Source organism: Dendronephthya gigantea, unplaced genomic scaffold (genome assembly GCF_004324835.1).
Source record: "Dendronephthya gigantea isolate DGI-Jeju-01 unplaced genomic scaffold, DenGig_1.0 000202F, whole genome shotgun sequence".
NCBI classification, from domain to species: domain Eukaryota; kingdom Metazoa; phylum Cnidaria; class Anthozoa; order Malacalcyonacea; family Nephtheidae; genus Dendronephthya; species Dendronephthya gigantea.
This window is the reverse complement of record NW_021163212.1, coordinates 213,383-239,260: the sequence shown is the minus strand read 5'-3', so window position 1 is coordinate 239,260 and position 25,878 is coordinate 213,383. Positions and strand designations below refer to the sequence as shown.

Here is a 25,878-nt window from a genome sequence, read left to right as displayed (position 1 = left end):
AAAATTGTGACATGCATGCGCCCCATGTAATTTCCTCATCGATATTGACCTCCTATTGTTCTCACAAAATACGAAATAAGAACAATGATATTTTTGTGCCACTGTTTTGAACGAATATCGTTTTATACGATAGCTGAATTTTTACACATTCAAAACGGGGAAGTCGTTTAGGATGGGAGACTCGACTGTAAAAACCCATCTGATTATAAATTGTTGGCATGGATAAATGCAAACGAGTGATCGGTAAGGCTTGAAAAGATGTGGTAATTATTATGATAAATATTCTTTTACCCGTGACAAACGCAATACTAATCCCGGATCGTGTAACTGGGACCGTAACATGTTATATAAAGGCTTATACAATCTGAAAATCGGTTTCAAAAAAAGTTGGTCGTTGATGAACTTGATTTTGATCGATTAAAAACGAGATAAAAATCGACCCTCGGCCCTTAGGAAACATTTAATAGCCGGCCATGCAGCATAAACAATGATTTTTTTCACGCTGAGTTGAATAATTTGATGTCGTGAGTATACGATATGGAATACACCACCATTACTACGAACCGGTATATTCCATCATTCCATACTTGTAAGTTTGATATTCGGTGCTAAGTTCGTAATACATTTTAAACTTTAATTATGTTTGAGTCTTCTATTTAAAATAGGCAAGTTTTAATTTGTGACTCTGAAAGTCTGAAACATTTCTTGAAGCCGTACGACTATTATAAATAGCAGATTTAAGTCACATTGACTTGGACCCACTTGGTTAGGCCCGTTTCGGACGTCGAATTTCTCTAGGGAACGTACCGCCGTATCGAATGCAAACGAACCTAAACAAAGACTCAATATAACCAGGGAGCAGCGTGGCAGCGTCTTCAAACAACTTAGCATCAAATGTGGTATAAAACTGCCTAAAATAGACAAAACATTTCTTGGCGTTTCGACCTGGTTGTTCAAAGCTAGGTTAGGGCTAACCCTGGGTTAAATTTTAAGCCAGTGTTTCTATTTATGTGCTTCTGAACCACTGTTCGTTTTGAAACTTTAGAAAATATGACTTCTATCGGTACGGAAATATTTATGAAAAAAATTTATTCAACTTTGTAAACAAGCGATATAAAAAATCGATGTAAAGATTTGCTTTAACCCAGGGTTAAGCTAACCGGCTTTTGAACAACTGGCCCCTGAAGGCCTTCGTCATGAGAGTTGGTATGATATGAGAGTTATCATACAAACTCTCCTGACGAAAGCTCTAGTCGAGGTTCAAACGTCGAGAAGTGTTTTGTCTATTTTAGGCATTTGTTATCAAACAAAGACTCATTAACATTAAGTTCGGCACATGAAAAGTTCGACGTCTGAGACAGACCTTATAGCCTGCGAAATATTGGCATGCACTATTGCCTCGAAAAATGCAATACAGTAGTTGCTATCTAAGTTCAATGTCCTAATCAATTAATTGTGTTAACGTGTTCTAAATAACTCTCTTTAAAGAAGCCCTAATTGTACGTGGAAGCTATAAATACCCAGTTAGTTGGCGCTGCGAGCCTTTGTCATGTCCCACAAAATCCAACTGGCTTGATTTTGTGCGACGTTTTGCAGCGGCAAATTTGCGTCGGAGCGAAAACGTTTTCACTCAAAATTTCTCTGTTTATAGGCGATGAAATTTGTCGCTGCGATGTGTTTTGTTAGCACTAAAATGTAAAGCGAGAAGCACCGATTTGAATGCCTTATTCAATTACTATGTTATTTACCAGTGCATGCAATTCCAACGGAAGCTTCATTTCAAGAGGGGGTACTTTTTTCATTCATCCTTTTACCGCAAAAAAGTACCCTTAACAACAAAAGAATGATTTCAACAGAGGGTACTTTTTTGGGATATATGGTATTATCTCTCCACGTTTATGCATGATGTTAGAATTTAATAGAGCATTTGAATATTTCAACTCCCAAAGGCTAGGAGCAAGTGATGTTTTAAATCAATCACCACTGAACTTTTGTCAAAATTACTGCGGCTCAGCGGGAAATTTGCATATGAACAGCATCAGTTTATATACCCACCCTTTACTTTATGTGTCACAGATACATGCATGCTTTGTTCAGGCTGCATTACGCCGCCAACCATCACTCGGTTGAAAAACGTGGCTTCATTAGACTGGCTGTTTCACAGAGGCTATAGTTCTGGGCTACTACAGTTCCAGACCTAAATCAAAATCGAACAACAATGTCAAGCGAGAAAACTCCACTCCTACATTCTGGCAAAGATTCAAGGGTAGGATCTAAAGCTTCGTCGAAGGCAAGGTAATGTTTGTGGATGTTCTTACAGTCATGTCAACTTGTGTGACAATTCAATTTTATACCCTGAGTACTACACAAAAGTGTTCGAACACTTGCTTGTATTGTACAATATAGATTCTCTACTCAGATACTATTTTATACGAGCATGTTTCATGCAAATATAATATTTCGAAGCTAAACCTGTACTCAGATAATAAGACACGGCTAAGTATACATATCCACGTACGTAACTGCAAACAAAACCCCCGGAAGAATTCGGAAATTTGGGATACATGCACAGCATGCAATCAAAGGGGTCAAGGGCGCTTATATATAAACGCTCTGAAAGGGTCTGTTACACGGTAGAAGTCGCTCTAACACTGGCCGTTGTTTAGTATAACTTTGCTTAAACGTTAGTAATCTTATGTTGAGGATATATTTGCTTAATGATTGCTACCTCCTAGCGTATAGCTTTGTTGCTTTTCTAGCATTTTTACAACTATTGAAAAATCACTATCTCTTGGAAGGCGCTATGTAGCCTTCGTATACAACCGGCGCCAGTTCATTTTTTTTGCCATGCACATGGCCGACAATCCCATATAAAAATATGACTTAAATCGCTAAATTGAAGGAGTAACTATAATTATGCTATTAAGGTATTAAGCTATAAGGAGACCATGCTTTGCATTAAGGCGAAAAAGCGCCCATTCGACCAAGACGGAGCTTAAAAACAAAGCGCGCTTCGCCCACGCGGGCAAAGCAACTGGAAGGGAAAATTGCCTTTGCAGGCGAGGATTGCAGAATAACCCTCCATTAATGATATTACATCGTCTAGCTATACTGTTTCACTGGATACGCGGATTCGCAGTCTCAGTTTTAAAGGCAATCACAAACGGTCGGTGGAAATTTTCATACCTATTGATCAGGCAGTTCACTCACTTCACTGGAGCAATGAAGCCACACGTTTTGTGTTATAGACTTTCGTGTCCTGGACCTTTTGAAACATTAAAGACTAGCCCTCTGTCAATTGTCAAATGGCTCGATCCTATAAGCACCAGGCCCTGTTCACACCGTAACGGATTGCCAGAACAAGTTAAATTGCGAATAAAAGACTGTATAGAGGTCTTTAATGTCCGAGATCTGAATAAATATACTAAGTCTCTCAAATTAAAAAGCGTTGGCTAATAATGCATGGTTGCTTTATATTGGCAAACGAAGATGTCGTGACGAGCGAATCCGGCACCGTGTGAACGCAGTCTCAGTATGGATAAAATATAAACGTTTACTAGCTACCTTGAAAAAAGAAACCTTTAGCTACCTATACTAAAACAAAATCAAAATCTCTTTGAATCTACTATGTCTGTAGTCATGCACGTTAACAAATTTTAGATATTCTCAATAACCAATTGTTATTTCAATAGCGGATTTTTTATTCATAATATATGCATAATATAATTGTTATCGTAAGGCAATAATGACATTTATATACTTTCAAACATTACATCGTTCTTTAAAATATTAAACGACTGCGTATCCACGTGTCCACACAAAATATACATTTATCTTACGTCATATATTTCTCATGTCTTATTAACTTATGCTTCGTTGCTTAAAAAACTTATAGCTACATTTATCTTACGTCATATATTTCTGATCGCTTAACTTTTCCTTCCTGCTTTACCTATTCACGGCGCCTCGTTTAGAAAAACTATAATATAACTATACACATCCACGTATCCATGGTATTTTAAACGCAACGTCTAAAAAAATACAATCTGTATTTTGCAATCGCTCCAAAGGCGATTTCATTACCGTCCGAACGATAATTTCACCCACGCGAACGAAGCGGCTCTTGAAAATGCGCCAATGCGACTAACACGGGGCTTAAAAACAAAACGCACTTCGCCCGCGCGGGCAAAGCAACTGCAATGGAAAATTGCCTTTAAGGTTGGATTTCCTTTCAGTGCAAAATGTCACGCTATCGATTTTTTGCGACGCTTACCTTATAATTGTGTTCTGACATTCAAGTTCATCTATAATCTGATTAGTTCTGTTTGTATTTCAAAACAAAGCGATGGCAAAAAGTCGATCGCGCGACATTTTGCACTGCATGGAAATCCGCCTTTAAACCAAAACCAACCACAGAAACACTATCAATAGACAATACATTCATCGCACTGTATACCTAATCAAATCATTATTATGCCATGGCAACATTTTCCCACTTTACACACTTTTCTCATCCCGCGTGGAGACCACGCATATTTTCGTGAGTAAACTACCAGGGAAAACGTTACAATGTAACGCTTTATTTAAATACACCGACATTAATCCCTCTATTATGAAAGAGTGTTCTATTAAGTTATTAATTAAAGAAAAGAGTTAGTAAATTGAGTAAAATTTTTTTTGAATCCTCAGTATTATGCGAGTAAACCAACCAGATTAAACGTTATCATCGCATTCGTCGAATTTCACTTGCATAAATCATTAATACTACCATTTGCGTTCAAGTATGAAGCGTAAGCCGTAAACGATTTAACGGGTTTGTTTACGTTTTAAACATTGGGAATTTGGGATTACTCGTTCAAGTTCAAACTAAGAAGTTTACGCTTTTACGGATTTTAACCATGACCATTGCTCATTCCGGTTATCAACTAGGCGGAATTTTTCTACCGAACGGAATTTTCTTTTCAATTGTGAGAAATATAATAGTTAACATTCACCGAAGGTCCGAAGGCAATGCAAAGTCTCATTACTGAACGAAACAATCGTTAAAATACAGTTTCCCATTGGCTAACAGCGCTGAATCCGTAGAATAGCAAGCTCTTATTGGACAAACGGCTTAATTTATTCGCAGGAAAGTTGCCAGCTTGGAGAATTACTGAACGCTTGCATGCTTACGTACGGAACGCGAACATGGAATTTGCTTGCATGAGGTGTTATAACTTTGGTCCTGTGGCATGTCACAAATTTTATATTTCACAACTCGGGGAAACGGTATACAGCTTAGTGAGCTTACTCACTAACTTAAGACTTAAGTAACTTTCTAGGATCGTCGTGCATGTAGCTCTGTGCAACTGAATATATCCCAGTTTTAAATCATAGTAATTGCTTGAATATAATATTACGAAAATATTTCTTTAATTCTTAAATTCTTAAATCTGCTCATGAATCAAATGATATTACTTCACTGTACATGTAGCGATAACAAATCGTTATTTCACAGGGGGTAAGGTTTTATATAACTCGCCGATAGAAAGGGATCGCTATATATATGGAAAGTTTTATTGCTCTTTATTACGTTGTCGGGGCCGCACAAATAAATAATGTTATTCCTTTGTGACTCTTGTGGCTTCGCCTAGAAACGTTTCATATGCATGTTTTTAAACTCTGCACCGACTGCACGATTATGAACAACTTGACATGTACGACACGATAAGTTAGGAAATCTAATGATCTATAGATTAGGCGTGTACAGGTACCGACATAGCTATGTTCGACCCGAAATTGATGTTAGCGAATTGAAGCACAATAAATTCTTCTGAATTTGCACATTCTACAATACAAACGATAAGTGCATATGAACATGTACATATATTAAAAAATAATGCTGCCAATCAGATAATGCTTCCACACTTTCGCAACAGAAATAAAAAATATGATGGACTTCCCTTGGTAAACAAGGTCAGAACTGTATGTAAAACTAATTAAAACTGAGTTCCTAACAATCCGGTCTTATTTCATGTCACGTCCGCGTCGAGGATTTGGTGCATCTTAGAAGCTGTTTACATAAGCCCGGTTATTCGAGATAGATGATTCGGTGGATAACACGATCCTGGCAGTCGTATAATAACCACAACGATAGCATGTGCTTGTTTGGTGTCACAAAGACTTATTTCAATACCTCAAAGTCCTCTCACGCTTCGTTGAATCTCGCGCAACCGGGCTAATGTAAACAGCTCCTTAAAGTGTATATGCAAGGAAAAATGATAAAATCAAAATTGTGAAATTCCGAGATACTTTAATGTCCTGGACTAGATAAAATACTTTTTGGTTGTAAAAGCACTGTTAAGGTAAAATCTTCAAATCAGCCTGAAACATACGGGAATTACCCATTTTTTCCATCGTAAATTGTTGAAAAACTGGTACCGAGAGTTTCGGTCTTGTGACGTATGCAGACACAGCGTGTATTCGTGACACAGCTGAGCTGCTTGGCTGCACGAAAGCAACACAACATTACCGATCGCGACTCGCAAGACAGTGACTTATTTGTTGCAATAATCGCACGATGTCCGATAACGAAAGCTTGGAATCACAGACGGCTAAAAAACAGTCGACAGATAGCGAAGACGTTGCTGAACAGTCGTCTGTTGTACAGCCTTATGAGCTTGAGCCGGTTGCCGACAGCGATTATGAGGAAGATGAGGTAGACGAAACTGACGAAGGCGGAATTTTGCTCGAAGAAACCCTCGAAGCAAAATTAAAAAAAAAAGGAGCAGCCAGTTCGTGGTAAGTTTGGGAAGACAATTTTATTCTATAATGTTAAATTATTCCTCATATTCTGCAAATCTCTATTGACAAATGAATTGTTTATAATATTTCATTAAAATTATTGTTATTGTTATTGTTTTTATACATAAAACGTGTACATTTCAGTGTGTACAAACATGCAAGCAATAAAAGTTATGTTTTTCTATCTACTATTACGTTATTGGCTATACAATATATATTTAGGAAATATATTTACAATTAAAAAAAGGCTTTGTTACAATTATATACTAATACTTTTACTAAGAGACGTTTCCGTTAGCATTGTTTTCTAACATATTTTTCTTTAAGTGCTTCCTTGAAAAGATAACTTTTTTAAATTTCAGCTCTTCATCATATTTCAAATTTTTGTTCCTCCATAGCGAAAACTTCTTTTCACCAGGGGGAATGTTGAGTTTATTCCGGGTGTTCATTTTGCGAACTTCATTCCCTTTTAAAAACTGGTCGCATAAATACAGCGGTTCAAGTGCGTTCATGCATTTGTAAGCGATTAGTGTGTCTCAATACTGTAGATATTATGTCATCGTATTGGTTATAATCCTGCGAGCAAAATTTTATACTGTTTCAAGTTTTTTTTATATTTGTTGCCGATGTATTTGATCACACCGTAGAGCAGTAATACAATTTGCTCATCACTAAGGCATTGACAATCGTGCATGTAGAGGGTTTCCCTATCGAAGCTGTCCTTTAGTTTTGCTATTAAAGAGGATATGACGTGTCGTATATGATGATCGTAACTTAAATAGCTAGATATTAGGGCTAAATTGCACACCCGTCCACTAGTTATTGATATCACTGTGTAGCCTTGCTAATGGCTAAGCAGTGGAATCTAAAACTATGATCAAATTGCATGCACATAACTGTGACTGTATATATAGGCTGTATATTAGGGCTGGATTTCCATTGACAGAGAAATTGTTTGCTGGCGAAATATTTGCATATATTTTCTTTAGAATTTAACAGCAGAAATAAATTAGTTCAACTTGACTGTTCTTAATTCAAAAGAAAAGATGCAAATATTTCGCACGCGATCTATCTCATTGCAAGTGAAAATCCACCCATACTGGCTACCTGCTACGCAAATATTCCGCTAATGAGCTAAGCATTAATACGTGGCCTTAAGCGTACTTTACACTATACCGGATTCGCTTCTCACGATATCTTCGCTTGCCTTTAAAGGGCAATGGTTAGTAACAAATGCTTATAAGTTTGATAGATTTGGTATATGTAAAATATTATTTACTTTGATCTCTGACAGTAATTTTTTACTAGCTTTTAAAGCTTCAAAATTTCACCCACTCCGGAGGCAACCGGTATAATGTAAATGGGGCCTTATTAATTTTTAAGTGGGTACTCGGCGTATATATTCGCTATGGCAATGCAGTCCAATCTAAAACTATATAATTATATTCAAATTCAATGTATACTTCACAGCATATCACAGTCTGCCTGGCCCGTATATCTAGTTACTACGGCCTATTAAAAGCGTTTTAAAATTCAGTTTACTCCATTCTAGACTAAATATAGGATTGCGAAGCCGTATTTTTGTAATTAATCGCTACTGCCTACGCAGTTGCATTCAAATGACCCATTCATTAGATAGCGCTGTCACGAACAGATGAACGATCGCATGTGTACGCTTATCTGACAATCTCAGTAACAATTCTTTTTATTCATTTTGAATAACTACACAAAAAAACACTTAAATGAATATACGGTAACAATTAATGTATGTAAGGAAAATTTACTTTAGTATCTAAACAAGATGAAATGTGCATGGGCCTAAATTTCCAAATTGTTCAATAATAAATATACATATATGCTAATATGCATTTTAGCATCAAATGTTGCATAACAACTGTCTATAAAATAGACAAAACACTTTTCGACGTTTCGACCTGAGGGCCTACAAAGGCTCTTAGGTCGAAATGTCGAGAAGTGTTTTGTCTATTTTAGGTAGTTGTTATACCACATTTCATGCTAAGTTGTTTTAAGACGCTGCCACGCTGCTACCTGGTTATATTGAAACACATCTATACAGGGTGAGTCAAAAAAAGTCCCCCTATTGAAATGAAGCCTTTGTTGATTTGAATGCATGATCAACGCAGTAGTGTGTAAATAGCATAGTTATTAGGTTGAGGCATTCAAATAAAGCGTCTTGCTTTCAATTGGGTTTATCATAATATTAAGGCAATCAGATTCTAACAAAGGCTTGATTTCAATAGAGGGGACTTTTTTCTGACTCACCCTGTACATCTCTTCGCAGCGACCATGGTCTCCCTAAAGGTACTCATACATAATTATATGCATTGTTATGCAAAATTAACATTAACATACATTCTAAAAGTCACCGTATATTTTCTTGACATCATTAAGAAAGATAGAAAACAAGTCTTTAACCTTATACTTTCATATCTCGAAAGAAATTTTGCTAGGTATAAGATGAGAATGCCAGCTTTCTCACACCAAAACATGGTAGTTTTCTTTTTTCCTGTTTCCAATGACCATCTGTTTTGTTTGCATAAAAAACCATCTTCGTTCACCAATTTTTTTTTGAATGATTCACTATAACGGCCATAGCCGTTTTAGTTGAAGTTTCGAAAACGCTTTCTAGCAGTCATAGCAACTGACTGATTTCTTTAGCAATATGTTTCTTAATTAAAGGTCAAAGCGCTGCTTTGTCTCTTTTGTCAACTGTTACCACAAAGCTTCTTAGAGATTCTTCTTCAATGGCAGTAAACACCCATTGTCCTTCAACGCGATGACCATGCACGATGATATTTCCTCTTACCAAACTAGCTTTCGTCAATGTGAACAGTTTCCCAGGCCCGCCAATCTGCTCCTCTCGCTCAAGAAGAGTTTCTTTTCGCGACATACAGAACGAGTCCCAGTCGATTGCTGCATGTGTTAAAAGCGATCTTATAAGTTCATGACGTATTTCATCTTGTTTCATATCACGGCACTACCAGTAGCTACGTTTAATCGATCAAATTTCAATGCCCTTACCCTTCTTTCCTCACAATGGTAACTTCCCTGCTCAACAAAATCTTGTTTCCCACACTGGATTCCGATAATTGTTAAATTAAACAATAAAATTTCCGATTGCGTATCTTTAGCTTTTTTTTTCAAGTTTAACGTACACCTGAACGCTTTTTCCCATGTTTGCCGTGCATGCGATCTTGGGTTAGTGTTTATAAATAAGGTATACTGTGAAAGCAATGCTACAGTCTATTACTGAAAGCAACCGATGCCTGAGTTATCGTTCCAGTTTGTTTACAGATCAGTGGTTTTTATTTTCATAGCCAACTTTGAACTTAATTTTTTACTTCTAGTCCGAATTTGTCGACAATGTTGGTATCTTTTTGATCGGGGGTGAACAAATTTTCAGAAAATATAAAAACCCAAACGCGAAGGTTTCATTGCAAAAAAAATCATGTACTTTAAGGTCCCTATTACCCCCTATAGCTAGGGCGGGAATCTACCGCCAGATATAATATTATTGTCTGTATTTTTAGTGAAACAGCGGATGAAAAGAAACTAGTACCTGTTGGACAATTGGTGAGTTATTCAAACATAACATTGAATATTACTAATTTGGAGAACCGTGCTAGAGTTCTTCCGCGCCCTCCTCATGTGAACACCGTCATTCACTTTTACATTGAAAACACCTGCACAGGACGAATTTTGAGCACTGTTTTAAATTCGTACGCGTAAACGTAGTCCTAGCCTTCACTTTCCATAACTATTACAACTATTACATTTCAGAAAATAACAATCCAACGCATTCTGAAAGTTGCCAGAAAATTTGCGACGTTGCGTGTTACTATAAAACCTGGGTTGAGCTTATATGATAATAGTGCCTAAGAGATTGCTTCCGGTCAGGAAAATTATCCTCCGGACCTGATCGGACCGTATGGTTTCTTTTGTGTTTAAGACAATTAGTTTTGGTTGCGAAGCCACTGACATAAGAGAGACGTTTTTGTTTGACCGGTCCAGAGGCAAATTTTCCTGATTGAAAATTAGCGTTGAAACGAACTTTTATTTGATGATGCGAAATTTTGTCTTCATCTGAAAATTCTTGAATTGGTGGCAATAGAGTGGGTTAAGCTCGCTGCTACGTACGGCTCGCTGTCTGCTTTACTTCTGCAAAGTATCCCAGGTGCTAACCCCTGTTAAACATTAACTGTAATCTGATTTCCCCATGTTTTCACGTCGTGTCAAGTTAATTCATTTGACGCCTTTCGAATGAATCCGTACTGTAGTTCCGATTTGCTGATGGCAGAGACAAGTTTCTCATGTTCCTTGGCGTGATTGGCAGTATAATATTTGGCGCTATTGCACCAGTGCAATGTGTATTGATGGGGGAACTTGTTGATGATTTCGTGGATTTTACGATTTGCCAAAAGAATGCGAACTGCACTGATCCACCTGACTTAGAAGACTCGATGACAACAATAGGTCAGTTCTATTATACATCTTGATATTCAATTGACATTGTCTTTTATCTCAGCGCTAGTTGTGTTTACCAAAGGAAAAAAAATAGAGATGAATAGCGAGGTTGCTTTACAAAAAAAATCATCTTTCCACCTACGAATACCGGTACTGTATAACCCCAAATTCAATTTATTAATCAATGAACGAACTTGCGTTTTAGACTAATTTTCGACCGAAGTGACTAGACGAAAATAAATTACCACTGCTAGAAAGATTACTTAAAATAGTGCAAAATTTGGCTGCGAAATTTTGTAAATTACGGAAAACATAGCCATGCGAAGTTGGCAAATTTCGTATACTTTTGTATTACGTGCACGTGCGGTAGTGTAACTAAATTAGTTACAAACTTCCGCCGTAATTCAAAAATTTACAAAATTCGTCATTTTCGCATTGCTATATTTTCCGTAGTTTACATCAATGCGCAGCCAAACTTGACAGTTTTACTAATTTTAGTAAGCTCTTTCAGAAAATGTTGTTTTATCGCCGAGGTAGGAAATCAGTCTTAAGCGCAAGTCGTCCATTACCATATTGGACACTGCTGGAAATAGTTGATCCTCGGTTTGCCTGCCCGGTTTTATCTTTTGATGGGTTCTTATTTCATATCATCAATAACGTGTAAAATCAAACATTTTAAGCAAAGAGTTTGAGGGGCATGTATACGTTAATTAGCACGATCACGGACCGTAAATGTAAAATCGATTTCGAAAAAAAAATAATACGATTATGTCCAACCCACTTATTAGCTGTTGAGTTGGCTGCAAAAATATTTTTGTGAGTGGAAACACATACAAACCAAATGTTCAAGTGAAGAATTTTTTTCTTGATGCTATGATGTTGATGTAATTTTAATTTTTATATAGGGTTGTGGTATGTCGGTTTCTCGATTGCTAACTTCCTTTTTGCTTGGATGGGATTGGGTCTCTTTGGGTTAGCCGCTGAGAGGCAAGCACATAAAATGAGGTTGGCGTTATTCCGAAGTGCCGTTCATCAAGAAATTGGTTGGTTTGATGCTCACACGAGTGGTGAGTTGATCAATCGCTTGACGGAGTAAGTGACAAAATATTTTCCGTAAATCATGTATACGTGTGTAATTGTAATTTGTTTCTTTGGCAGTACATATTCATAATTTGTATATAATTTATAACAGTGCATGATGGGAATATTGCTTAATCAAAGATTGGCTCGGACCCGATTTGCTATATATGATTGTATTTCACCATGGCTGTCCGTTATTTCCTGAACAATGCTATTATAGTACAACTCTTTCTCTCAATAGTCAACCATCCACAGCCCTATACACTGACTAGAGATTTACTTGTCGACAACAATAATATTTGTGGTCGACAAGTCGACAAGTTAACCTTATAACGTTATCTTCAACTGAATAAGTCCTAAAAAGGGACGATACACATACAAGGCGCTTAAATTTGATTTGGCAACTGATACGTAGAGCTTGACAAATAGCTGACAGAATAGCGTGGAGACAAACAAAACAAAATTTCAAACAGCGACAAAATAGGATCATGTGCGAGGACGGTGAGAGGACGTGTATCTCACAAACCCAAATTTTCGTACTGAAATACAAATTGAATTTTATCAGTTTCGTTGTGTTTCTTCTACCATTGATATATAACAGAAAACATAAGAATTATGAATTTTATATGTGTACTTGTTCCGGAAATCGCTCTCTTTTTGGCGACCTCTTTTAACGACACAACATATCATTCACCATCATTGTATATGCCCGCCTCTTTTTTAACAAGTGTTGGCCATCTTTGTGTGAAAAACCCTTTCACAACAATGCAGTATTCCTCCAAGCGCTAGACCCATCTTTTAAATAAGAGAATGACACCTGTAATTACTGATTGATTGTTTTTGATACAGGGATATAAACAAGATAGCTGATGGTATTGGAGCGAAGTATGGGCGCATATTGTCAAGTATCGTTTCCTTTATCGTGAGTTATGCAATCGGTTTTGCTTACGTTTGGCAGTTGACACTTGTTATGTTTAGTCTATTTCCGCTAATGGTGATTGTCGGTGCTATGATGTCGAAGGTAAATATCATGTATTGATACGTGTGAAACTAGCCAGTAAGTTGCGGCTGCGTGAGCTGATATTGTACATCATTGTGACAAACATACAACGAAAAAATGTAAGCCAACGTTCATCTCTTGAGGTGTAAGAACTACATGAAGCGAGTTATCCCGGCTAGGCGAGGTAAAAAGTGCATCACATCAAAGGCTTAAACTGATCGTCTTATTCACTATTTAGCTGACAGGAACTTACGCCGCAAAAGAGTTGGAAGCGTATTCTAAGGCCGGACACGTGGCGGAAGAAAGTATTTCATCGATAAGGACAGTAGCAGCATTTGGAGGCGAATTAAAACAAGCAGATTTGTGAGTTTAATTCACAAGTGCAAAAAAAGAATAATATACTTGAGCTAAATTTTGGGTCTTGCATGAAAATACAAATTAAATTGCACACTCCCCTGACTAGCATATTATAAAATAATTTTAGTAAATATTCCTGCCTACGTCAGTACGTCAGCTTCCTTTGCGAAGGTGCAGTAAGCTGTGTAAATTTCTATCAGCTTGACATTCGCCTCAAATTTAGGCATGATTTACGTGCGATCCTCCATGTGCAGTGGCTAATTTATAAAACAGGCAGCTACCACATAACTCATTAATTTCGAAACAGCTATTGAAATTGAATTCACCCTCAATTCATTTCTATTGACTTTTTTCCTGTGTTTTATTAGCCAAAACCGATCAAATTTAGATTTGAAAGATTCAAGGATAAATGGATGTTTAGCCGTCTTTCAGTCTGACCACATGCAAGATTTAGTTTTGTCGGAACTATATTATTCACAGTCATAACTGATTATGCAGTACTGCTTCTTTGGCTTTAGTTGAGTGCTGCCAACATACATTGCATGAGCATACCATAAGACATCCGTCAGAAATTATTTGGATCGAACTTATCTTTACTTTTACGATCACTTTACTTTTATCACTAAATTTCAACCGTGTTTAGATATGAATCAAAGCTGGATGATGCTGCTAAGTACGGAATCAAGAAAGGTTTTGGAACCGGTGTTGGCATGGGATGTTTTCAAATGGTGAACTACATCAATTACGCGCTTTCGTTTTGGTAAAAACTTATGAATTTGTGCCGTATTACACTAGAATCGTTCAATTAATTACCCACTTTTGCTACCGGTAAAAGAGGATAAAAGCAAAAAAAAATCGAACATTTCCTTGATAGAATTAAACGTGATCATGCAGTTAAACGTGATTAATCCACAGTGTGTTTATTCAATTTGTACCCTTGAGATAGGAAATTTTATTGTTTTCAATACTTTTTAGACCTTCTCTTAATTCCAATTATGAGTGTTTTAAAAAAATCTCTAAAACCCTTTCAATATCAATTTTAAAAGGTACGTCATCAAGTTAACCCGAGACGGTGATGCCACTGCTGGAGATGGGATGCTGGTAAGCAATCAATTTCAGTGTTGGTCATTTAGGAATACATACCTCAGCATAATTCTAACAATAACAGTACACTTACCTTGAACAACGATGCTATTAATTTTGCTAATATGAATTTCCAAAAATTCCGACATTCAAATTGTTGAATTGGATAGGTTAAGATACTCAGTTCCGTATACGGGGACATTTAGTCTTATTCAATAGAATTCAATTTCTTCATCTTTTATGAGGCAAACCTTGCTTGCCAGAAGAGGCTCAAGTCCTCCCTGCGCAAGTTAAAGGTCTGTTCACATGATCCAACTTTCTCGGATCCAAATCACTTCTCATGGGTGTTTTAAAGTTTGTTGACTTGCAATATAATTATATTGGACAACAAGTCCCCTGAAACCAATGCAATACCACTTCATGCTTTCGTTTATCAATAACAAACTACATTCCATCCTTCAGAAGTGAATTCGATCCGACAACGTTGAATCGTGCGGACGGGCCTTAAACTCATTTCTAATCAGCTATCCAGCAAAAAAGATATCGAGCTATGTAAAATTGTAAAAAGGACTAGCTAAAGTGATACGGACAGAATCCTAGATTTTATAATTGCAAGTTAATCATAATCATTATAAGTAATCCATGTATTCATTTTTTTCCAGGTATTCTTTGCCGTAAGCTTAGGATCATTGATGTTGGGGCAAGCGGCTCCCAGTGGCGAAGCACTGGCTGCTGCCCAGGGAGCTGCTTTTGCCGTATTTCATATCATCGATAGGGTAATGTTTGTTCAGTATATGTAGCAGAAATAAATGGAATTATCACAAATCATAAGCTAAATGTTGAAGATTTGAATTGAGTGGAAGTTGAATGAATGAAAGTTGTGAGAAGTCATTTTAAGATGACATAATTATAACCTAATTGCGATAACAAAATAATTCTTACAGAAATCCGAAATAGATGCCTCAGCTGATGGCGGCCTAAAGCCGACGACTATTAGGGGTGACGTCACTTTTTCAAATGTAGATTTTTCTTACCCAACTAGAAAAACGGTCAAGGTTAGTTGATTTATGCCAACTAGACTTTAGGTTTATCTATTTGTTTCTGGGACCGGTTGTATGATAGCCGGATAGCGCTATTCACCAGATAGTGATTTTTCAAACGCTTTGAAATAGCCTGCATGTAATTTGCTAGAACTTTGATCAAATATTGGTATTCCTAAATTAAGGATGCTCTATAATAATTGCTCGTTCCAAAGAAGAAATTTCATCGCTTTTTGAGCATTTTTTGAACGGTTGAAAAAACCACTATCCGCGGTGGATAACGCTGTTCGGCTTTCATACAACCGGCCCCTGGAGGCTACTAATTTTGTCATTCACAGATAACCCCAACGTTTTCTCCGGTTACCAAAATTCCATGCATGCACCCTAAACATTATTAAGATTATTGTGCTTGTGCTCTAAAAAGGGATGAATATGCAAATATATGTTTTGAAATTTGTGGGTAGATAGAAATTATGCATGTTATAAAGAAGGGTTTTGTGCAACTCCGTTATTGTACGCACTGAGTTTGAACTCTTTACTTTTACACACTGAATAGATCCTTGGCGATTTTAATTTGGAAGTGAAAAGTGGAAAAAGGGTTGCATTAGTGGGAGAGAGCGGTTGTGGAAAAAGTACGATCGTCAAACTTGTGCAGAGATTTTATAAACCTCTCCGCGGAACTGTGAGTAAATATTCACTCGTTTATATGTCTTTTTTACCCACATTTTTAGTTTTCAGTGATTGTCAATATTTTTGTACATTTTGTACAGTTAATCTTTTATCAAATATGGTGAAACAGCTGCCCAAAATTGATAACAAATTCGATGTTCCGATATTATGACCTTTATTCGCAGTGTACTGACGTTATAGCAACCTTATAAGAGGTCCTGGCAGTACGTCTAAACGATCAGAAGTATTTTTGTACATTTTAGGCAGTTGTTTATTCACATTTGATGAAAAATCATTGCAATGATTTCGTTTATCGTTACTATTACTAAGTCTTATTGGATGGATGTTGTTGTTAAAATGTGTTATCGGTCTTTCCGAGTGCCGTAAACGATGTGAAAAAAAACGAAAAAAGTTTGCAAACCACGTAAAAATGCAATGCTGACATCACACTTCATGTAAACGACTGTGGCGCAGCCACCCTGACAATTTGGGCCTGCTATGATAATATCTTGTTATTGATTTACTGTCAAACAATGAATTTTTAAAGAAATGAGTAATAATAAAATATAATTTGCGTATTAGGACTAAATCGCCAGGCTGGCTACGGCCTATATGGCACTGGTAAACGATCATTGCATGGACATCTTTCTTCTGCTGGTTCAGGTTTTGATTGATGGTAATGATATATCAACATTTAACGTGAGGCATCTTCGTCGATTCATCGGCGTGGTTAACCAAGAACCGGTCCTTTTTGCAACAACCATCGCAGAAAATATTGCATTTGGCAAGGAAGGAGCAACAAAAAAAGAAATTGAAGAAGCTGCACGGCTGGCAAATGCACACGACTTCATCACGAATTTTCCTGACGTATGTGTAATTTGAAAATGCGAATTTGTTTGTAAACTCTGCTCACCTAAGCCATGAAGATTCTTAAAATCGTGTTAAACGAATCAAATTCAAAGAAAGTTATTTTTACATTCCATTCACAATTGGGTCTATTTGAGAAATTTGGGGCTTAATGCTTAATGCCATGTTACATGATGCAATTTTTCTTGCAACTTGCAACGCAATTCTACTTTTAAGTGATGTAAATTAGTGAAGAGTCTTCAAAATGTTAGTGTAAGAAACACCATAGAATGTAATAAAGACAAAAGTTTGGTAGTTGCCAAATTTACATCTCTCAAAAGAGGAGTTGCATTGCAAGTTGCAGGAAAAATTGCACCGTGTAACAGGGGCCTTTTGGGCAAAATAGAATTTAAAGGGGCCTTATATAATTTCCTAATGGAAAGAAGGGCGTTATTGTTTCGCATCTAAATTTTCTAACCCTTACCCTTACAGCCTAAAGAACCGGTGCCAATACCCTTGTCTTCCTGCTTGTTTTCTCCTCAGAGAGCCCTTTGACATGGATTATTATTTTCCGTAAATGTATGTGTTTTTATTTTTAGGGCTACGAGACTCTTTGTGGCGAACGTGGAGTTCAAATGAGTGGTGGACAAAAGCAAAGGATCGCTATCGCGAGAGCACTCATACGTAATCCAAAAATCTTGTTATTAGATGAGGCAACGTCGGCGCTCGATTCAGAAAGTGAAGCAGTTGTTCAAGAAGCTCTTGATAGGGTGAGACAGCAACAAATACTTGTTAAGTTCCCATTGAGTGCATTAAAAATTTGTTGAAACATTGTTTTACCAAAAGGCGATGAAATTAAACGAATCAGAGATGATATGTTCCCAAAACATCGAAGCAGCGTAGTAGGCGACAACTGATAGTTATCGACGACCTCATTTTTTGGCGTTTTTTTAGTGTGTGAAAACTATTGTTTTAGTTCTCAAGTACTGTTAATCTCCGCGCTATTTCGGTTAATTGCTAAATCAGTATTTGAGCGCCAGTGTGTCGAATCCTTTATCGGACTTATTTAGTTGTCGATAACTTTTAGTTGTCGAATAACAAATAGTTGTTGACAACTAAATCCCTAGTCTGTCGAGGCCCTTAGATTCTTAACGTTTTAACCCAACAAGCTCCTAGCAAACTATCTTCATTTAAGCTACAAGACATTGTACATTCCAATTGATTTAGGCAGGAGAAGGTCGCACAACTATTATCATAGCTCACCGACTATCGACAGTGAGAGATGCCGATAGTATCGCGGCTGTAAGCGAAGGTCATATTAAAGAAATTGGTTCGCATGATGAGTTAGTCGCAAAGAAGGGTCTCTACCATACATTGTTGAAAATGCAGGTAACCCTTTGACTACACAACTTTTGATGTGGCAATCAGTTATTTCTGGATGTTGACTATCTGTATCGACGATTTCATCTACTTGTATTTAAAAAATCCTTTCAAGTCACATGCTTATAAAATGCCTATTAATTTTTATAATTAAATGTGGCGATAGTTTTGTATTGTACATTTTGTATTTTAGCATCTGCATTTTATGAAAGCTACATAGTCTATTAAACCTCTAAGCCGCTTTCTCACTTTAATTGCATGTGAGAGTTCGAAAGGCAAAAAATGCCCGATTGAGGAATTAGCTACGCTTAGTGGCAAACTGCTCTTTAGTTTCAATTTTCCTATCACGTAGGAAAAAGGAAAGGACGATGTCAGCGATGATGAGGATGATATGAGAGCAGAAAACGATTTTGAGAGGGGTGAAGGTTGGTGCCTCTACTTTTAAACAAATGCATATAGTCATTGCAATCGTTCGGATAACTTGAAGCGCTTGTGTGTGTGAGTGTTCACGGAAAATCTTTAAGTATTTCTAGTTCTTAGAAACTGATTGACGAATGACGTATAACTTCAATAACTCTATAATTCCTGAGCCGGTGCGGAGCACCGTGCGAGGGTATACTAATTCCGTCCGAAGATTAGGAATTACACCCGGAACCCGGGAGAACAAAGCGGAATCAAATGTTGTCCAAAATTTTTTCAGTAGTCATTGTACATGAACAAAATTTAGACGAGTACAGACTGGTACTCAGCGACTTGCTGATTGGCTAAGATAAAAAGGTTGTATTTCAATAAAAAATCTTTAAACTGCATGCAGCATAGCTAATTGAGCAGGAAAATTGGTGAATTTACTTGAATTTTTAAATGACTGTGTTTGTTTCAAATGTGGAAAATCAGTTATCGGCTTTATATTCAGTTAAGTCATTTCATAATATAAGTTTAGAGGGTTAGGTCTGGCTAATTCAGGAAACATTTTACTTCGTTTGAAATGGCGTAGGGTTGCTGCATGCATTTTTTTCTAGCTCTTTGATCTTGAATTTCAGCAATTGATGGAGCGTTCAAACTGGGTTCTGTTGGTGGAAGTACATTAAGCGGTTCATTCGTTACGAAAACGCAGGTGAGTTTGAATGGCGTGTCCGGCTTTAGCCATAACTTTTAGCCAATTTTTCGTGTAATCATGTGAAGACACCTCTTGATAGGTTTTTACGTAATGTATTTCTGCATACGGGAATTTGTAGATTGATGATGATGGAAGAAAACCAGTATCATTTAGGAGTTTGATCAAACTGAGCGCTCCAGAATGGAAATACTTGGTTGTTGGTTGTTTTGGTTCAATCTTGTACGGGACCTTTCCCTTTCTCTACGGAAAAGCTTATGGCGGACTTTTTGATGTGTGTATATGTTCGTTATTATAATTTGAATTAATTGCAGAAATTTTTATCCTTCAAATAAAGGTCTCGCTTAAATAAATCGTTCTGTCTCGCTAATCAAATCATAAACTGTCTCTCACACCTTTTCCTCTTAGACATTTAGTTATGATCCGAAAATTCCGGATGAAAACGAAGAAATGGATGATGAGAGCAAAAAGTGGGCAGTCGTGTTTCTTCTTATCGGGCTAGAAAGTGGTATTGGAATATTCTTACAGGTATGCATGCTTATTTAACCCTATTTTAAGGCGTTTAATTTTCACACTATGCCACTTGCTTGACTTGCTGTAACCTTCGCTTTCAATCTTTTATTTCATCAATAACACCGGAGTATAAAAAAGAAAAACAAGAAGCTGAACAGTTATTTTATACTCTCAAGCATAAATTATTTTGTTTAGAATTGGTATTTGGCGAAGGCTGGCGAAGCGTTGACGAAAAGATTACGAAAGAAAGCATTTCTGGCATTCCTTCGTCAGGTAAGTGATATTCATACAGAACGTTAAGAAAAATAACCTATTAATGTTTACATGTATGTAATGTAGGCGTAACATTTTTCCAATTATTTGTTTATTGAGATATCGAAAGAGAGCATGTAAATTTTTCCAATTATTTGATTATTGAGCGAGATTTTGTAGCTGCATATTGGACAGAAGCTACCGTGCAGAAGCATGTGTTTTGGAATAAAGAATTGATTGTACAGTAGTGGCACCTTTCCTTTGCATATTCGCGCGTCTTTATTGTGAAATAGCGAGTTTAAGATGCAACAGATAAACGACACTAACATCCTGACCAGAACTTATTTTCCATGGAAATAATTTACTCTGCAGTTAAATATATTGCTATGTTGTGAACATATCCTGGCAATAGGAACAGGGCCTCTCAGAGAAATTTGAGGGGCCCGGGGCAAAATCCAGCTTGGGGCCCTTTCACTATAGAAGCAGTTTACTCCTATTTTATCTTATTGTCATCGTATCTAACATTTTTTATTTTCGTATTCATCCTGGGCACCTTTAACCCAGGGGGGCCGGGGAAAATTGCTCCTCCCCCCTAATGAGAGCTAATCAGAATGTTATAGAGTGTTATCACGAGTAGACGTTTCATTTACAGGAAATTTCGTACTATGATCTTCCTAATCATGGAACCGGAGCAATTTGTTCCAGGCTGGCGACAGAGGTCTCGTCTATTCAAGGGGTATGTATCTTACTGATACGAGTGCTCAGAACTCGTCATTTCTTAGCTAGCGCTGGATTTTTTATGGCAATGGGAAATGAATGGTTGCCATTCATGATAAGAGAATACATGTGAGTAGGGTTGTTTCGATCATAAATTTCAGGTCGATAAAAATTTTTACTTACCTATTCTTCACTTGTGCGAATTGCGAAATCAAGTACTTAATATTTTATCGAAACCATGCATGAATTAGTTAAAGCGGAAGTCAAGTCCGTATGTAAAGAAATTATTTGTTTACATTTTGAACTTCTATACTTTTTTAAATCCGTTTTGAATATCTAACAACAGTTACGTTCGTTATAAACTAGCGTTGTTGATGAGAAAAATTCGACTAAAATGCGAAATTTGGGCAAAATTTTTATCTCAGGACCTCACATTATTATGAAAAACACCCATGCACAGACTTGACTTTCACTTTAACAAATTGGAAAAAATAAAACTTTTATACTTTAATAAACTTTTTTATGATTTTTATGCATGTATTTATTAGGCAACTGGGCCACAACTTGGATTACTTCTTGCTGGTATTGTGACCGTAATTGGTGGCCTAATTGTTTCCTTAACTGCATCTTGGCAACTGGCATTACTCATGATGGCTTTCATCCCCCTTCTCGTGGGAAGTGGGATGTTCATGAACGCCTTTTTCGGCTCCTCAAAAGAATCCCTAAGTAGAGGTGGCAACGTACGTACTGACTTTGTGTCATTTTATTGATAATCTCCTGGCCTTGCATGTTGCTTTTTAAATTATATTCGCTGTCCATAGGTAGAAATTTCTTTTTCGAGTGGAAGCACTGTTTTGTCAGTTCTTTTCTCTTGTTTCTCATTAGTTTAATGTTGTAAAAATTAGGAAATACTTGTTCTAGTAAGAGGCTTTTTTTTCAGACCGCTGAAGAAACGTTTTCTAATATCCAAACAGTCGTATCATTAGGAAGAGAGGAGGAGTTCTACCAAAGATATCAAGAAGAGATGATTATTCCATACAGGTTAGAGCACAGATTCACTGTTCACAAAATAGATTATAAACAAGAGATGGCGCTAAAACACGTGATGCAGAAGTATTAGAAAAATTTGGAGACACGACGAAAGTTTCTGGATCACATGAAGACCAACCATGAAAATTGATAATAATAAACTTAATTTGTATTTCTTTAAACTTTTTAATAGTTTCGTCGTTATAAATCTAGTGTTATTTTGTTTCATTCAGACGTGCAAAGAAAACTAGCCATTTTTCTGGGCTTTCCAACGGTTTTTTCTTTGGAATCATGAATTTGAGCTATGGAGCAGGATTTCGTTATGGCGGATATTTGGTTGAAGAAGGTGACGTCAATATAGAGGAAATGATGACGTAAGGAAACCCATTTCGATCTTGAATAAAGTTGTATTTACTTAATAGAAAGAACTGATGAGGTTGAAAATGTGGAACATAAGTGTTTTTAAAAGCCCTAAAATCTCATCACAGATTTTTTAATTTCGACGTTTTTTTTCCTCATATTCTTGTCTTTTCCACAAAAAACCTCAGATATACTTAAACCAGATAAATAATTCATTTACGTTGGGGGTATGCATAACAGAGGCTTTAAACCGCTTGAATTTTCGCTCAATTTTTGCTAAACATAACTTGACAACATAAAACATAAACTCAAAATTCAATAAAAAAATTAAACTGTGTGCTCATTCCCTTGGTCAGCTGGCCTTGATACACATATTCTGATGTTAAAATAACGCGTGCAAGCATTTAATTTAATATTTTTCAAACGCATTTTTTCTCTTCCGTGTAGCTCAATAATCACCGTATTAATATGCTGTGTTGTGCTTGGACAACTGGCGTCGATAACACCGGATTACAAAAAAGCAAAAGAAGCAGCTGAACGAGTATTTTATCTCCTGGGTTCAGTCCCCGACATCGACGTTTACTCAGAGGATGGATCGAAGCCGGTGAGTAAAATTGAAACTCACCATTAAACTTTACAATTTGTACAATATGTAGGTATTCTTGGATGTAATTTTTAACAATATCAAAATTAATATGACCTTGGCTAATTTTGTTAATCGCAGTTATATGGGAACAAATGTTACCTTGTACTAAACAACAACTATCTTTGTTGCAACATTTCTTAGCTCGCCTATAGGAATCACTGACGACGCAATTGTGTCCATTTTGCGCGTTTATATATTATTGTTTTTAACCGAAGAAATTCTTGGGCTCTTCAGTTGTACGTAGCCGCGACCCTTAAAAAATACAGCTATATTTATAATTTATTGACTCAAAAACTGACAAGAGAAACTCCAGCCACTCAAATCAAACTACATAAGCATTTTTGCCATCGAAAATTCAATCAATCATGTGTTTAAGCCCCCCCCCCCCTCCCCTCACACCCGCCTTCGTATGAAAAGTTCTTCCTTTTTGTGTTGCATGATTTAAACACTCTCGATGTTAAAATACCATCGCTTCTTAATTAGACAGTATGTATATCATTCCTGCAAATATCAACTCGTGAATCCAGTCAGTTCTATCTTATTACTATATTTTTGTGATTACTTTTATATGCTCGTTCTCATCATTCAGGAAACGTGCAACGGTGAGATTACATTCGCCGGTGTTAGATTCCGTTACCCTACCCGACGAAACTTGAAAGTTCTTCGTGGTCTTGATCTAACTGTTAAACCAGGTCAGACCGTCGCATTGGTAGGAACAAGTGGGTGTGGAAAGAGTACAACAGTCTCATTGGTCGAAAGATTTTATGATACGAGCGCGGGTCATGTGGTAAGACGTCTACCTTATGATTACTTACATGTAGAGACGTCGGTAAACGGTTATGAATTCAGTTCAAGCATTTGACTTCTGTTCTTTTATTTCCTCTTTCGATAATTACGTAACAACTTCATTGTTTCAAAAACTTTACAACAACATTACATTAAAAAAAATGGAGGTTTTACTAAGATAAAAATCAATAAACAGTTCTTCGCCGAGATTCACGGAAACTTCTTCTCGTTATAGATGGTGGATGGGGTTGGTGTGGGGCAACTCAATTTGAAGTGGCTTCGACGTCAAATAGGTGTAGTTTCACAAGAGCCGGTTTTATTTGATTTATCGATAAGAGACAACATTGCTTTTGGTGACACGTCAAGAAAAGTTTCTGACATGGAAGTAGAAAAGGCAGCGCAAGAGGCAAATATTCACCAGTTTATCGTATCCTTGCCTAAGGTAATCTTAAAAAAAAATTTGTTAACGTCATATTAGCTGTAAATGTGTATATCCAGTTAGATTTTCCCGGTATAGTGGTGACGTGCTAATCGTGAGACACACAAAACATTAGGCATTCCAACAACAAAGCTATACATATACATGTGTTAGCTATATACTTATATTATTGTTCACCGAATAATAATTTACTAATATCAACAGTAAAAGAAATCAAAATCGGAAAAAAATAAAGCATGAATTTTATCTTTTTTATCCCTCCCTTCCAACCCTAGTCACCAAAGTGTGCATGCAGGGGCAGCCCCTTTGAATTCCCCTTATAAATCTTTGACTTGCGGTAGTAGGAACTATTGTTGAGATTATGATATCGCTTTCAAAGTATGATGTTAATTGGTGTTTTTGTTTAACGGCTTGTAATACTACTCTTGTGCATAGGGCTATGACACAATTGTCGGAGACAAAGGGACCTTGATATCTGGAGGACAAAAACAGAGAATTGCAATAGCACGGGCTTTGATTAGAGATCCAAAAATTTTATTATTAGATGAAGCAACATCGGCTTTAGATACAGAAAGTGAAAAGGTAATTCAAATCATTATACTGCAAAAGATCGGACAAAGTTTGGATCCATGGATCCTCATAGCTTGTGGCTTTTAATATAATACGTTTAAATACCAATAATTCAATAGAAATTTTTAAGCAAAGAACTTACAATGTGGAATTGAGTATCATGCACAGAACACAAAGTAGCGGCATAAATCAGTTGTGCAGGTTCCTGCATCAGCTTCCTGCATCAGCTTCAACTAAATTTTATTATAACCAAAGATTTCTTACTTTAGGTAGTTCAAGAAGCTCTTGATAAAGCCAGTATTGGGCGAACAACACTTGTTATTGCTCACAGATTGTCTACAATACAACATGCTGATGCTATTTGTGTAATTCGCCAAGGCCGAGTGGTTGAGCGTGGAACTCATCATCAATTGCTCGCAATGAAAGGAATCTACTACGCTCACAATAAAGCACTATCTTTGAAAAAGGAATAAATTCATTACCTTAACTCTCTCTTTTCATCCATAATGGGACTTGTTACCTTTTTTGATATTTTCAGTTAGTGTATTATAATTTCGCATCATTTTCAAAATAAACTTAGTCATGTTTAATAAACTAAGTCCGAGTCTCATCCTTTGCTTTTTCATATAATTATTCTTTCTGACAGGAAAATTTACATCTTGTTAAACTTCGCGGTATTATTGCATATCAAGCTTTCAAAATATTTTTTTCGAAGTCGCGAAAAGGATT

General features: G+C 36.7%; 1 protein-coding gene across 3 annotated transcripts; it reads left to right on the top strand.

Moving 5' to 3' along the window:
* The first annotated feature begins 211 nt into the window (after nucleotides 1-211).
* Nucleotides 212-25,709, top strand: LOC114539403 (multidrug resistance protein 1-like). 3 transcript variants are annotated; one of them, XM_028560030.1, is made up of 28 exons: nucleotides 212-243; nucleotides 10,335-10,377; nucleotides 11,082-11,277; nucleotides 12,174-12,360; nucleotides 13,198-13,369; nucleotides 13,587-13,711; nucleotides 14,349-14,465; nucleotides 14,752-14,806; nucleotides 15,451-15,564; nucleotides 15,733-15,843; nucleotides 16,385-16,510; nucleotides 17,161-17,364; nucleotides 17,943-18,113; nucleotides 18,571-18,732; nucleotides 19,076-19,148; nucleotides 19,764-19,837; nucleotides 19,959-20,111; nucleotides 20,246-20,365; nucleotides 20,546-20,623; nucleotides 21,255-21,338; nucleotides 21,868-22,059; nucleotides 22,260-22,360; nucleotides 22,582-22,722; nucleotides 23,156-23,312; nucleotides 23,944-24,141; nucleotides 24,376-24,582; nucleotides 25,015-25,161; nucleotides 25,419-25,709. In XM_028560030.1, exons 1-28 carry the CDS (start codon nucleotides 227-229, stop codon nucleotides 25,620-25,622), a joined length of 3,729 nt encoding a protein of 1,242 aa, XP_028415831.1. In that variant the 5' UTR covers nucleotides 212-226; the 3' UTR covers nucleotides 25,623-25,709. The 3 variants fall into 3 exon arrangements, with proteins under 3 accessions (XP_028415831.1, XP_028415830.1, XP_028415829.1); XM_028560029.1 differs by lacking the exon at nucleotides 212-243 and adding an exon at nucleotides 2,031-2,295; XM_028560028.1 differs by lacking the exon at nucleotides 212-243 and adding an exon at nucleotides 4,692-6,780.
* Nucleotides 25,710-25,878: the final 169 nt, after the last annotated feature.

What these genes read in the sequence shown, in the direction of transcription:
- LOC114539403 (XM_028560028.1), top strand. Translation starts at nt 6,560, where the DNA reads ATGTCCGATAACGAAAGCTTGGAATCACAGACGGCTAAAAAACAGTCG. An exon ending in GAATTAAAACAAGCAGATTT is followed by an intron (nt 13,712 to 14,348) that starts GTGAGTTTAATT and finishes AACCGTGTTTAG; the next exon opens with ATATGAATCAAAGCTGGATG. An exon ending in CAGAGGATGGATCGAAGCCG is followed by an intron (nt 23,313 to 23,943) that starts GTGAGTAAAATT and finishes CTCATCATTCAG; the next exon opens with GAAACGTGCAACGGTGAGAT.